The sequence below is a fragment of the Barbus barbus genome (assembly GCF_936440315.1).
Source record: "Barbus barbus genome assembly, chromosome: 43".
In the NCBI taxonomy this organism is placed as follows: Eukaryota; Metazoa; Chordata; class Actinopteri; order Cypriniformes; family Cyprinidae; genus Barbus; species Barbus barbus.
This window is the reverse complement of record NC_136721.1, coordinates 2,142,640-2,156,520: the sequence shown is the minus strand read 5'-3', so window position 1 is coordinate 2,156,520 and position 13,881 is coordinate 2,142,640. Positions and strand designations below refer to the sequence as shown.

At 38.7% G+C, this 13,881-nt stretch overlaps 1 protein-coding gene across 3 annotated transcripts in view; it reads left to right on the top strand.

Moving 5' to 3' along the window:
* The window catches only part of LOC306862612 (rap guanine nucleotide exchange factor 6-like), a 94,814-nt gene that overhangs the window by 38,035 nt on the left and 42,898 nt on the right, over nucleotides 1-13,881 (top strand). For all 3 annotated transcript variants that reach the window (XM_079405506.1, XM_079405505.1, XM_079405507.1), the window contains exon 7: nucleotides 12,753-12,881. In XM_079405506.1, coding sequence (XP_079261632.1) covers nucleotides 12,753-12,881 — 129 coding nt within the window. The remainder of the gene's footprint in view (nucleotides 1-12,752; nucleotides 12,882-13,881) is intronic.

The following is a 13,881-nucleotide window of genomic DNA, read 5'->3' as shown; positions in this document are numbered from 1 at the left end:
ATACTGGACGCCAGAGGGCGCCCTCGTGCAGAAACTCCACATATGCATCACAGAAGTAATAGAAATGATGACATTCCAGGAAATCCCTCATATGGGCAAAGGCATACAGCTATTTAAAAAGAAGATAGAAATGATTGAACCAATCAAACATGAAGACAGTAAACACACGACAATATGCGACAATCTGGGTTCAAGCCATCTCTGGTATTTTCATAATAATAAAGTATATTTATAATCCAATGCTAATCGACATTATTACAGTAGTATATATTTTCTGCCTCATTCTGTGATAAGAAGCCACATCAGATGAGGTGAAGTTATATAAAACACTTGACTGATGTTGTGGAGTAAAATCATGTTATTGAATGTTCTCTTTTGATGGACAGCAGGTTTATAAATGCTTCTCTAAGTTGTTTGGGGCATGTGGCTTTTTCAAATGCACATTGTAAGCGATTCAAACTCACAGCACTTGCAGAGATCAAGCAGCATTTACTACTGTGCATGTGTATATTTAATTAAAATCACACTGTCTAATATTTGCGCTACTTTTGAGTGCAAATTATAATAAAAGTACATTAATCTTCAGCATGACACAGGCCGCCTGTTGAGTACCCCGGCTACAGAGTGTGTTCTGTGTTTGCTGAGAGTGATGAAAGACTGTAAAGGTTTCGCGGAAAGCCCTTATAAGGTAATGGTGTGGGCTTGTTTTATGCAAATGACTAACCTAAATCGCTCATTTACAATATTCTAAGTTTATTTCATGAATTTAACGTCATAATTTGTCACATTAGAATGAATTTTGGTTCTCCAGTGCTTAAAAATGAATAAGCTCCAGTAATTTTACTGACTGCAGAAGCTTTTAATGAATTGTAAACACATTTTGGTTAGATAACTTCATTTGATTGTTTTTTCTAGTGAGCTGCTAGCGTATATTTTGGTTGGCATGAAGAAACTGATGAATATCAAGCCTGCGTGAGAGGTATTGTCCAGGTGGTCTGAGTCCCACCGGCTTGTCACTGTCACTCTTCTGAAAGCCGCAGAGACAGCGAGAGCCGTGGGCAGACAGACGCCCCTTCCCTCGGTGTGCTATCATTAGTTACAGCACAGACACATTAATCAGCCACGAGACGCTGCTGTCCTCCAGCACTGATACGCTGTGTGTCTTAATGCTCCGCGCACACGAGTCGAGGCACCAGCAACCATGACACTGAACTCTTACACAATTTGTCTGACAGGAAGCACATCCTGCCAGTCTTCTGTTTACACTCTACAGCCTCACCGCAGGTCTGTTCATGTGCTCAGTAAACATGGCTAAAGCAGGTTTGCAGTGGGATAGTTCACCCAAAAATTTTTATCATTTACTCACCTTCAAGTTGTTTCAAAGCTGTATGAGCTTCTTTCTTCTGTTTTGCACAGATTCGACCATCACACTCTTCTTGTGAAATTGATTAACTTTATGAAGTGGTATAGATATATACATTTTCTGCCCCCATGTCTTGAATTTTGTGATCATTCTAAATGCATTTTAATAGACCGAATCAAGCAGTGAAAGAACGCACTCTGAATCTTATTCTGTTACGGCTGTACGTCACAAAGTAACACATTTGCATAATGTCCGGCCATGGCTGTCTTTCGCGCTGTACGCGGTAGACCAATCACAAAGGACTGCGCCATCTGACCAATCACAGCAGTGAGGGCTCATGGAAAGGAGGGGTTTAGAGAGACTGAATCTTTGAACTGCTTCGCACGAGTCGTTTAGGAATCATTTAGAAATGAGGTAAAATTAAAGCTATTTTTTGAGAAAACTAAAGTGTTTTTTGACCTTGGATGCAGGTAAACCTGTTTTAGGAGACTCATAAAACAATATTAGCTACCTTAAAAATGGCATAATAGGGGTACTTTAATAACAAGGTAATTTGACAACTTCTGTTATTGGAAAAATACCGAGGTCCGGACCTCAATGGTAGATACGGCCCTGCCTCAATGTATCGTCACGAGCCGCAGGGTTTAATTTGGTTTTGTCTGTGTATGTTTTTTTTTCTCTCAAAGCCGTGAGTCCCATTGACTGCCATTATATGACTGACAGACTGCAACGGTTTGAGTTAAAAACCTTTATGTTCAACTGAAGAAACAAAGTCACCTAAATCTTGGATGCCCTTTGATAAACATCAAATTTTCATTTTTGGGTATCCCTTTAAACTATACCTTTAATCACACACATTTTACTACGTTACATAAAAATCTCTATAATACAACATAGTTTTAAAGCTCTACCAAGTTGACCTGGCTAATGTTTTCTTTTTTTTTTCAAGACATATATTTAACATTTTATTTTTGTAGAATCAAACCACATGAATGATTCACGAATAGTTGACTGCATTAAGTGGAGACTAAAAACAAACATCACTGTTTTCACATACATACTGTTTTGGGGAACCTTTAAACCACCTGAATATTATATTATTACATGTATTATAATGTAGTAGTGATTTGTTTGTGTGTGTGTGTGTGTGTTTGTGATTTTTTTTTATTATTATTATTTTTTTTATAAAACAAAAAAATAATTTTATAAACAAAAAAAATACTATTACATAGAAAAAAACATGATGTGTTGATGCTGTTTGCAAACAGGTTTAAAGTGAACTGCACCAACACTGCATTGCATGCCATTTCTGTGTACACTTACTGTTTCCATTTGAATACAGGTACATGTTAAGTGTTCATATCAAATAAATGCGACAAGATACAGTGATGGAACCCTGCAGAAAAGCCGTCTTAGGATTCCGCTCTCAAGTGTTTCCCGTGTGTGCTGCGTCTCTAATTCTGATCTGTGCCTGAAGCGAACCAAACTGAGGGATGAGAAGCTGCTCAGAGGCAGCGCCTCGCTCAGTCCTCGGGAAGCTCCATGTGCTGCGCTCCCATTGGCTGCCTCTGAAAGAGATGATGTCATGCTTGAGCTTCTGAGGCGAGCAGGCATGGGATTTAGACGCACTTCCCATGACATCTTCAGAGAAGAAGCGAGAGTTTCAGTGTGTTCACGCAGCTGCAGCAAAAATGACATGCAGCGTTTTTAATGCAGTGCTTTGCATTGTGTTCCCAGCCTGACCTGATTACAGGCTCTCTTTTCCTCATGCCACTGCAGAAGTGCGCCTTTGTCGCGCTCACAAAAAAGAGCGCAACAGATCACGGTGCACGTGCAGAAGGAATACATTTGCATAACGAGCGGATTTCGCCATCCATCTCCTCCAGCAGTGATTTATGCTCACTGTCATTGTCATTTATGAACTGTGTTTGTGCACAGTGGAGTTTGCAGAAGACGCTGGCTGTTGTCTGATCAATAAAGACGCTTGCGTTTCCTCTCCTCTCTTCTCCTCCGCACAGCCAATCGCTCTAATGCAGTCCCCCCATCCCACCCCTCCCCTCCCAGCACAGGTGATGTCATGCTTTTCTGCCGGGCTTCTCTCCTTGCCTCTCACTCCTAAACGCTCCGTCTTCAGTGGCAGAGCGTCCAATCGATGGACGTGTCTCAAGAGAGAGTCTCCGGCCAGGGATGCGCGCTCGGAGGCTGGATGAAGCAGCGGGACGAGCCCCAGAGCCGGATTCTGCTGTTCTCCCCAGATAGCGTCTGCGTTGGGCTCGGTCTCCAGTGCAGCGCGGGACCAGAAGGGTGCAGACGCGTAGAGTTTTCTGGACTCCTGGAGTTGTGCTCGTGTGAAGAGGAAGTTTGTGGAGTGTTGATGGGTCTGGACGGGGTTCTGTAAGAGTGCACAGAATTTATCCTGCAATGCTCGGTTCTAGTGATCCCTGATGACACGGATACTGCGTGATTCGCTCGTTCTTTGACATCACGGCCAGGTCGAGTGTTTATTTGTTTGGATTCTCAGAGGAACTCGCTCTTGCTTTTCTCGTTAGCCTGGAAAGTTTCCCTCTCTTATTTGGGAAATGGCTTTCCTCGTCCGTTGCTATGCCAACTGCTTGCAGCCGTGGTCCTCCAAAGTAAGTGATGTCATTATTTTGGTGTGTGTTGACTGCGTGTGTGTTTGTGCTTTGCTGTGGATATGCATGCGGTTTTCTTTTCTTTCTTCATGCATTTGCTGCCAGAGACAATGAAAAGCATCTTAAAGATATTTTTCTGATTCTCATGAATCGATGAAGGCTTGAATGCATCCCATTTCACAGAATATCCTGCATGCAGTGAATATCAGAAGTTTCACCAGTTCTGACCATCAGTCAGGTGTTATTACTGTACATGAACCTTTGTGTCTGTAAGTGTGTCATTTCTGAGTGTTTCCCAAGCACTCCCCAGCTGCCATTGTTCAGGCAAACCGATAGTCCCGCCCCAAACTCGTGTGATTGGTCCGCTCAAATAAACAGAACAATATTCTGAAAGCATCACTCATCAGGAAGTCAAGCTGCCAAAGACTAGAACTTTGAACTATCCAAACGTCAAGCAAAGCACACATTCAATAAGAGAAACACTGGTTTTGATTGGATGGTGAAAAGTAGGCGTGTCACACAGTAGTCAGAGTCTGAGTTTTTACGTTAATTATGAATGATTATGAAGAATAACATGCAAAGTCAGATGCGTTTGTGCTCTGATGGATTTATAGAGGAACTTTTCCACCTCTGAGCCAGAGAGAGAATAAATAGCAGCAGTAGCTGTGGGTTTGCTCTCTTCACGAAACTCTGTTTCAACATGCAGTCAAGTCCAGACTTTACCAACACGTGTCTGATCTGCGGTCGCTGGACACAGGCAGTCTCTTCAGTGATGATTCATGACAGGAAGCCGCTCTAGTCCTGATGCTGGTACAGTACAGCTCAAGACATTGTCCTGGACGTGAATGGAGTGTGACGTGTGTCTGCCTGGTGTTTGTCTTCATTATGAAGCTTACAGGCGTCTGTGCACATTCACACGTCACTCTGCTGTTACTCATTCACTAATACTGTAAACACTGAGACTATTCTATATGTTTTATGCATTTGGTAGGCTAGGTCTAAAAAGAAAACTCACTCATAATGCAACGCAAAACAATATCAACAAAATAAATTTTTATTGCAATCCTACATAATTAGATATTCAAATAATCATGAAAAAATGCAGAACAACAAAATTCAGACACATTAGGGGCCATTCACAAATGTGGCCACACTTTACTCACTTTTACTCAATAAACCCCTAATTTGCTGCTTATTAATAGTGAGGTAGGTGTTAGTTTAGCTATGGGATCGAATTAAGGGATCTACAATATGGTCATGCAGAATAAGACAATATGTGCTTTATATGTACTAATAAACAGCCAATATTCTAGTAATGTGCATGCTAATAAGCAACTAGTTAACAGTGAGAATTGGTCCCTAGACTAAAATGGAACCCAAAATTTTCATAAAATTCTGCCACAAAAAAAGGTGAAATTCTGGAGGGACTGTAATCTAATACGCAGAGGATTTACAGGTTTGAATAACATGAGGCTTGGGTGAACTGTGATCCGTTTAATTTAAGTGGTTCAAAGGTCACGCTAATTTTTTAGGGCTCACGAAACGATAAATATCTCTGTACGTGTCTCGATTCCTTAGAGTTCATCATAATCAGAGTTTGCATCATTTATTTCTCTTTGTTTGAATGCTGTCTTCAAACATGCATTTCTTTTCCTCTCCATTCGTGATTTACAGTTGATGTTCAGCAGGCTCATAACGTTCTGGTGATTTGAGCTCCGCTCGTGGCCTGCTGTGATATGTCCGAGCTGGAAGATCTCCATCATTCATAATTCAGGAGCCGATAATTGGCCTTCAGCTTTGTGTCTCGGCTACACTCTCCGGCTCCATTAGTGTCCCAGGGTCTGGCCATCTTTGAACTTGGCAGCCAAACGCCTGGCAGTGTTATTAAAGGCCTTCTGAAAGCTATTTTCCCCTCTATACTGTCCATGGACGAGTGTCAGTGTTTTAGTTCTCGAATGTCAGGTGCTCTCATGTCCTGTTGGAGGCTTCCTTCTCAAGAACACTAATAAGAGCCTGCACTGACAGTCCACTCTTTAAAATAAAGGTTCTTTATTGGCGTCCATGGTTCCATGCAATCTTTCCATTGCACTAAAGGTTGTTTAAGTGCATTGCTGTGAAAGCCCCCTTAAAGAACCTTTATTTTTAAGAGTGTAGAGGGGCGCTGGACAGGACCGGGCTGTTCTGATATCATGTACAGACTGACTTTAAATCCTGCAGTTTTAATTCTATGAGCAAAAAAACTCACTAGCTCTTTGTTGTGGGTTACATCCAGATAGGTTTGCGTGCTTCAGACAAAATGATCTAGTTAAGTTGCTCAGAGTAACATTTTTGTCTGATTGAAAGAGGCTGTACAGACCTTGACTAATCTGTTAAATGTTGGAATAATTGTAAAAGTGTTGAATACCAACACTTCCACCGCTGATTTTCATACACATGTGCATTTCGTGTCACATCTCCTTGTTTTTTAGGAGTCTTGCATCAAGAGCTTTGCATTTTCAAGACGCTGTCAAGATAAAAACAGTTCTAAGAATGCATGTGATATCATGCAAACCAATGTACCAATGTTATGCATTTAGCAGATGCTTTTATCCAGAGCGACTTGCATTGCATTCAAGGTATACATTTGATTAGTTCTGTTTTGAAATAATTTTAGGTAATTTTAGTTAAAGTTTAGTTAAATAATTTAGTTGTGTGTTTTTGCCATTTTTATTCTTTTAGTTTGATGTCTATGTAGTTTATATATATATATATATAATTTTTTTTTTTTTTTTTTTTTTTTTTTTTTTATTATTGCAGATTGATTTCTTTTAGTACATCAAGCTAAACTAACTTGGGGAAAAATAATAAAAATAAATAATAGTTGATAAAATTTAGTTTGTTTTTTTTCATAGATTTTAGGTTTAATTTACTTTAAATGTTTTTCATGGTTTTAGTTTTAGTTACCTATAATAATAAATATTGCCAGTACTAAGCGACTACTGTGTAAAGATACATGGAAATCTGATACATGACTTAACAGAAATAACATCCTCTTTGTACTTCACACATTAGTTTATCCTCCGAGTCAGTCATGATATGTGAATCCATCATTACACTTCTGTACGTGCACCATTTACCAAACCCAATGGTAAAAATTTTGGAGGCTCTGATTTTAGTTTTTGTTGTGTTTTGCCAATGGTCACGCTTTCACTCGTAGATTTTCTTTCAGTCAGCAGATCTGGTGTGTAACAGAAAGTGGAGGTAAGCTGCTCTCTTAAAGTGCAGCATTTTCCTTGACTCATAATTTAACGATGGAACGGAACGTGTCGAGGCTAATGCTGAGTGTATTGATCCTGATCGCCTAACCTTCCTGTCCACATGACACCCTAAACCTCCCAGGATAGAGAGGCTAAAAGCTCTCAGCATCTGTTTGGATAATATTCAGATGGTAAGAGAGAGGTTAGGTCAGCATTTGTCTGTTGTCTTTTGCTTGCTCTCTGAACGACTCCACATGTAAAGAATGATGCTTTGGACTATATAGTTGTGCTTTTATGACTGAGTTCACAACAGCATCAAGGCAAACTGTAAAACCAGTTGCATCAAGAACATGGTTTTCTCGGGCCGTATGTATGTAAGTTAAACATTGGCTTTCAGTTCTTCAGTGCCCATTATAGTCATCTGTTTCTAACTATAAACGCTTTGGTTTTCGCTCATCAATAGAAGGACTGTGTTCCCTTTATAAAGCCTCCGCAGCAGACACATGCTGGTGTGTTGGGGACGCATCTGTGATTCCCATCCCGAATCATTAGCTTTTGATCTTCCTATACTTGTTGTGTGAAGGCAGATGGGATCAGATCATGCAGTTGATTGTGGGTTCAGGTTGAAGGTCTGACATCGAGTGTCTCTTTGTAAGGAAGACCTTGGGCTTTGCTTGTGGAGCGTACGGACAGGGCAGGGTGCCATATGGCTGCTCTGTTCACAGCGCTCACATGGTGTAAGTTGGCACCTTGTTTGCCCCTGGATAGCACTGCCTTAAATACAAACATACCATCTGTCTGTCTGTCTGTCTGTCTGTCTGTTGTGCCCATGCAAAATGTTCTGGCATGATGAGTTGTTGTAGGTGGTTGCTGGGGTATTGCTATGCAGTTGCTTACACGTTTAAGCTGTTCTCACTGTAAAATATAGTTGTGTTGCAATTTAAAATGCAGCTTGATTAAATATGTTTCAGGCTTCATATGCTGGTTTGTAGGGATAGATATTATTATTATTATTATTATTATTATTACTAAATAAAATATTTTTCAAAATAAGAAATATTACTATTGTAATATTTGACTAAGATTGTAGACTGTAAGAAAATATAGTATTTATAGTAGGGCTGCTCGATTATGACAAAAATCATAATCACGATTATTTTGGTCAATATTGTAATCACGATTATTTAAAATGATTATTAGTAATCGTATGACCAAAACTTTCTATGAAAGATTTATTTAAAAATAGTGATATATATCAAATACATATTTTCTAAAAATGTAGATGTCAACCTTATTTAATGTCACAATTCTCAATACCACAGTAGAATAGAGTAACTAATATTAGTTAAAAAGACAAAAACAACAACAAAACATTATTGAAAATAATTAACATTAATAAATTTAATTAACTAAAATAAATCAAGCACGTCCCATTTTGCAAAAGTGTCGTTACATGATTTTACTGATTTGCATGTGAAATTGGGCTTTTATGGAGGAACGAAAGTGCACCGCTGGAAAGGGGGCAATAATCGTTTTATCTCGATTACTGTATTTTCATAATCGTTGGAGGCCGAAATCGAAAACTGAATTTCGAGTAATTGTACACCCCAAATTTATGTAGTTAAAAAAATAATAATACGCCAATTGTCTGAATCCCCTCATTTTTAAACATTAAACCAGGGCCGTAACCACCATAGTTCCCCCCAATAAATAGAAATTCGAAGCACGAAGCATCAGTTTTAACTGGAAGTAGTGAAACATTTAATATTTCACAACTGTTTTATGATAGAAATGTTCATATCCATTCTATTTCTAACTTGCTTTTAACTGATTGTCATTCTGTATCTTTGTGTTCTAATTTGTGTTTGCTTGTGTTGTAAAGTAAGAGATAAAATATGAGTAAAAGTGAGCATATTTAAAAAATATTATTTGCAAAAAGTTCAAAATTGTTATTTCCTAGAATTTCCTCCAACATTCTGTTTCTTTATACTTGTAATTTATACTGCGTCTGATCACTTAGTAAAGTAGCAGCGTATTCTCCTCAACAGCACACATGATTCATGTCTAGTATAGCACTGTGTTTAGGGGTGCGTGTGTTGGTTTGGGCAGGTCAGTGTTGGTCTGGTTCACTCAGAGTTTAATGCGTGTGCTGCAGGACTCTCCTCTGCTGTAATAGCATTAAACATGCGCTGCATTGATCATAGCTGTACGCTGCAGGGCTCATTTATGAGAGCGCTTGCTCCCGGTGAATTAGTGCAGGAAGAAGCATCTAACGTGATTCAGCCTCCATTCACATGCAGCACGAATGCAGCTGGACACCAGGCCTGCAGGACAGCAAACGGCACAGTTTGTGTCTGAGTCCTACTTCATGATCCGATCCGTGATCTGCTTGTGGTTGCATCACTAAATCGTTGATGTGTGTATTAATGGAGCATGTCTATGGAGTGTGTGTGTGAGCTGCTAGAGATAACAAAAAAATTCCCTTAATGTGAACTTTATTAGTGAGTTAATTTACTGATCGTAGGAGACATCTTGAAGCGCTACTTGCTGATTAAGCACCTTGTGAAGTTATCCCAGAAGGTGCTCTTTGGTTGGGTTTAAAGCAACTATTACAAAAAAGTCAAATCGAGGTGTGATTAATTTATGCTCAATTAAATAAATCTGCAATGTAATTATTTAGATTAAATATTTAATTGCTTGACAGCCCTAATAGATAATGAATGCAGTATTGATAATTTACTGTCTAAATGTGCTTTTTTCAGTTATATCTATTATATAAATATTATTCTGTATATTTTGATTTTTTTAACATTAGAGCGCTTGCTTTGCTGTATAAATGAACAGGAAGTGCATCAGCTGTCATTCACTCAGACATACAGTTACAACGCTCACACATGACACTTACCAATGAACACAATAAACCTGCTTACTTTCACTTGCTGTAGCGTGGCATATGCAACAGTGATACCTCAGTGCAAAATAAGTGGTAAACTATGAAAAAAATATGATTTTAAATGTTGTATCATTGATTTTTATAATGTCTAAATATAAATCCAGCAGCAAAACCTATTATTAGTGAGTTGAATGAGCCCATTAGTGGCCCTCTTCTGCCATCTAGTGATTATAATGGTAATTTCAGGAAATTTACTGCAGGAATACAGTAATTTTTTAGCTATTATAGCGCCAACTCTTGCCCAATCTCCATAACATTTTGCATGCTTGTTTAGAGTCATATGATGCATTAACTTGCATGATTTTGTTAAGATTGGAGTTATCTTTTAGAATTCATAGTCTTTTGGGTACACTATGGGAAGACCATATTTTTAAATGGCCCTGTTATAACTGTCCAGAGAATTGTACTGCTCTTTTTAATGATGTTGAGTGTAAAACCCAGGACTAGTTCGCAAAAATAGGTTTTTCAAAAAATCCAAAATAGCTGAAAATTTCATTACTGTTCTTGAATCCAACACATACTTTTTGCTACGCACTTGAACCCCTAATAATAATAATAATCCACACTGAATAATAACAATACCACTGTGTTCACTGTGAATCAAGCTGTTCAGAGATGCTGAAAACATGAGCTGCTCATGTGTAAATGAAAACAGAGCTTCTCTCTGAAACACACAGTGTCACAGACTATATATACTTCATTACATTGCAGCCTTTTTCTATTTGATAAGCGATTTATTCTGAAACTGTGACAGGCTGCCCGACTTGTACATGTGAACTTTATTTAATACAGGTAATGCAGCTCGACATTTCTGCTTTCAAACTCTCTGTCTGCTCTTTTACCCTTTATACTGTTTTATCAAGGCAGTCGTTTGCCCATGATATTGTTTTCACTGGCATTTTATCTTTTAAGAGGGCATTTTTTAATCTAATACTAAACCATCACTATCATCAAACATATAAAATTGTAGAAAACACAGAGGGCATCGCACACACATCGTGCTGTTGAAGTGATGGTCAGTCTGAATGTTGTCTAGTCTAGACGTGAGTGCGGTGGGACGCATGAATAATTCAGTGGAGTTCCCACAAGGACAACGTCTCTCAGCACCCCTGAGTTATGTCCCATAAAGCCTCCTCATAAAAACATCTCTTCCTTAATTAGCTGCAGTATGTGTATCTTTGAGTATTACATTGAGGCTCAAACACACTGTTTATGTGAATACCATGCATTTCCATCCAGGGGAGCGTGCACCAGTGCATCAGGCTTGTGTGCATTCATATTTAATCTCCCGGCATCATTAATTGAGGCACCGGGGAGAGACCCTCGTGTGAGCGAGCACAGTACGGCTGCAGCAATTAGCAGTGCCTCTCGTTTGCCCTTATGCCACAGTTACGAATCACGGATGCCCTTTACACAGCTGTCCGGCTCATTCACAGGATGAAAGGCCTGACGCACCAGCGCTCTCATCAACAGCTCCTCTGTTTAACTCTTGTTCAACTACGTGATGATTTTACATGGAAAAATGTAACAAAAGATTTGTAACACTTTTGCATTTGTAACACATCTTAAGGTTTGTGGGCAGAGCAGTACACACCACAAGCGCTCAGGCTAGTTTATGGTACGCGTTTTATTCAAACCCTTTCCGCTCTGTGTGTGTTGCTTCTCTCCCCTGCTATAAATGGAAAGCGCTAAAAGAGCTTCAGATGATGGTGGTTATTTTAACAACAGTTGCATAGAAACACAGTGAAACGCTTTTGCTAAAACACTGCAGGAAACAGCAAATGCATGAATTACTTTTGCATAAATTATTTTTATCTGTCACGCATATGACTCTGACGGTTCTTATATACCTGGTTTCATCTACATATAGCATTAATCAGCGTGTTGAGAGCATTTCATAGTAAACAATGTTATTCTTTAAATTATTTTGCAGATGGCAAGGAAAGACATTTTGAAATTACTTGTTAACTTTATTTTCCATTCATGATGAGAGCATTTTGATTATTATGTACATTGTTTGTTTTTAGTTATATTTTAAGCAAAACTTAGAAATTACTTCAGATTTAAAAAAAAAACCCTGAAGCTCGATACAGTATCTTTTCTCAGTCACACGGGTATCGAAATATATAAATAATAATATCCTGATAAAACGTCTGATCTTAGCTTTTAATATTCATATCTAATTGGGCTCAACTGATGAAACATCAGTTGCTTTGGCTCTTGGGGCCCAATATCCTCATCTTTGATGTTTAGTATTTTTTCCTTTTACAAAGCACTGCTGCCCAGATAGAAATGTATAATTATTCCTAAACAGTATTGTTCATACCTCTGTTGGGAAGGAAATGTAGAGACCAGACCTCTTGAAACTTAAATTAAATACCCCAGCTTTAATGTAGTCGTTCTTTGTGTAAACAGGCCTTCTCTCTGTGTCTTCAAGTTGTCTTATGTATTTTTGAAGTTGGTGTATTTTCCTAACTCACATTCAGAGGCAGACAGGTCACTCATGAGCTGCATTATAAATGATGTCCTCAATTCAACATTTCTCACTTCCTGTCTCGTCTGCACAGCTTCCTGGTGACCTCAGCAAGATGCACCTGACAGACCACCCCCACCAGCAGATGCACATGCCGCCCAGCCAATCAGGATGCAGCATCGCCAGTGACTCGGGGAGCAGCAGCCTATCAGACATCTACCAGGTAAGGCCACTTCTTCTCCTGATCACCTGAAGAGCGCTAAAGGCTGGAGCACAAAAGCAGTCTTAAGTCGCTGGGGTATATTTGTAGCAATAGCCAAAAATACATTGTATGGGTCAAAATGACTGATTTTCCTTTTATGCCAAAAACCATTAGGACATTAAGTAAAGATCATGTTCCATGAAGATATTTTGTACATTTTTTACCGTAAATATATCAAAACTTCATTTTTGATTAGTAATATACATTGCTAAGAACTTCACTTGAACAACTTTAAAAGCAATTTTCTCAATGTTTAGATTTTTTTGCACCCTCAGATTCCAGATTAACAAGTTGGATTTTTCAATGAAGTACACAATGAGGTATTAGACAAAAGAAAGATTTTTTTTTTTTCTGCTCATCTGAAAATACTGAATGATGTCTGTCATATATGCACATTCACTGATTATATGCAAATGTATTTTAAATACATTTTAATGGCATAATGCAGGCCATGATTTAATTACTGGTGAAATTAGATATTTGACAACACCAACAAAATCAGATCTGTCTGAATCCTCATAAGAGGTTTATGATTTGTATGATTAAATATGAATATGATTATTAAAAGGGAAGATGCATTAGGAGTGTGTTGACTCCCTCTGGTGTTCACATGTTTTGTTGGTCAGACAAAACGATGAGAGATGTGGGGAAAAACTGTTTTATGCATTGCATTGTTCACATGCATGATGTGCCTTTACATTGTATTTTTACACTGCTGACTATTCATAGGTTTGGATGAAAGAACACAAGATTTAATGATACTTAATAAATGAAAGCTCTGATGTCAGTTCCAGAACAGCTTCTTCAGGTGTTACACACCATTCATCTTCATTACACACATGCACTACAAGCCAATTAACACACGACAGACACAGCGCTATGAGATGCAGTTTAATATCTACAGCGCTGCACATGCGGCTCATGACAGGAAAGCATGCAAACGCAGCGCCAGACCTGATAT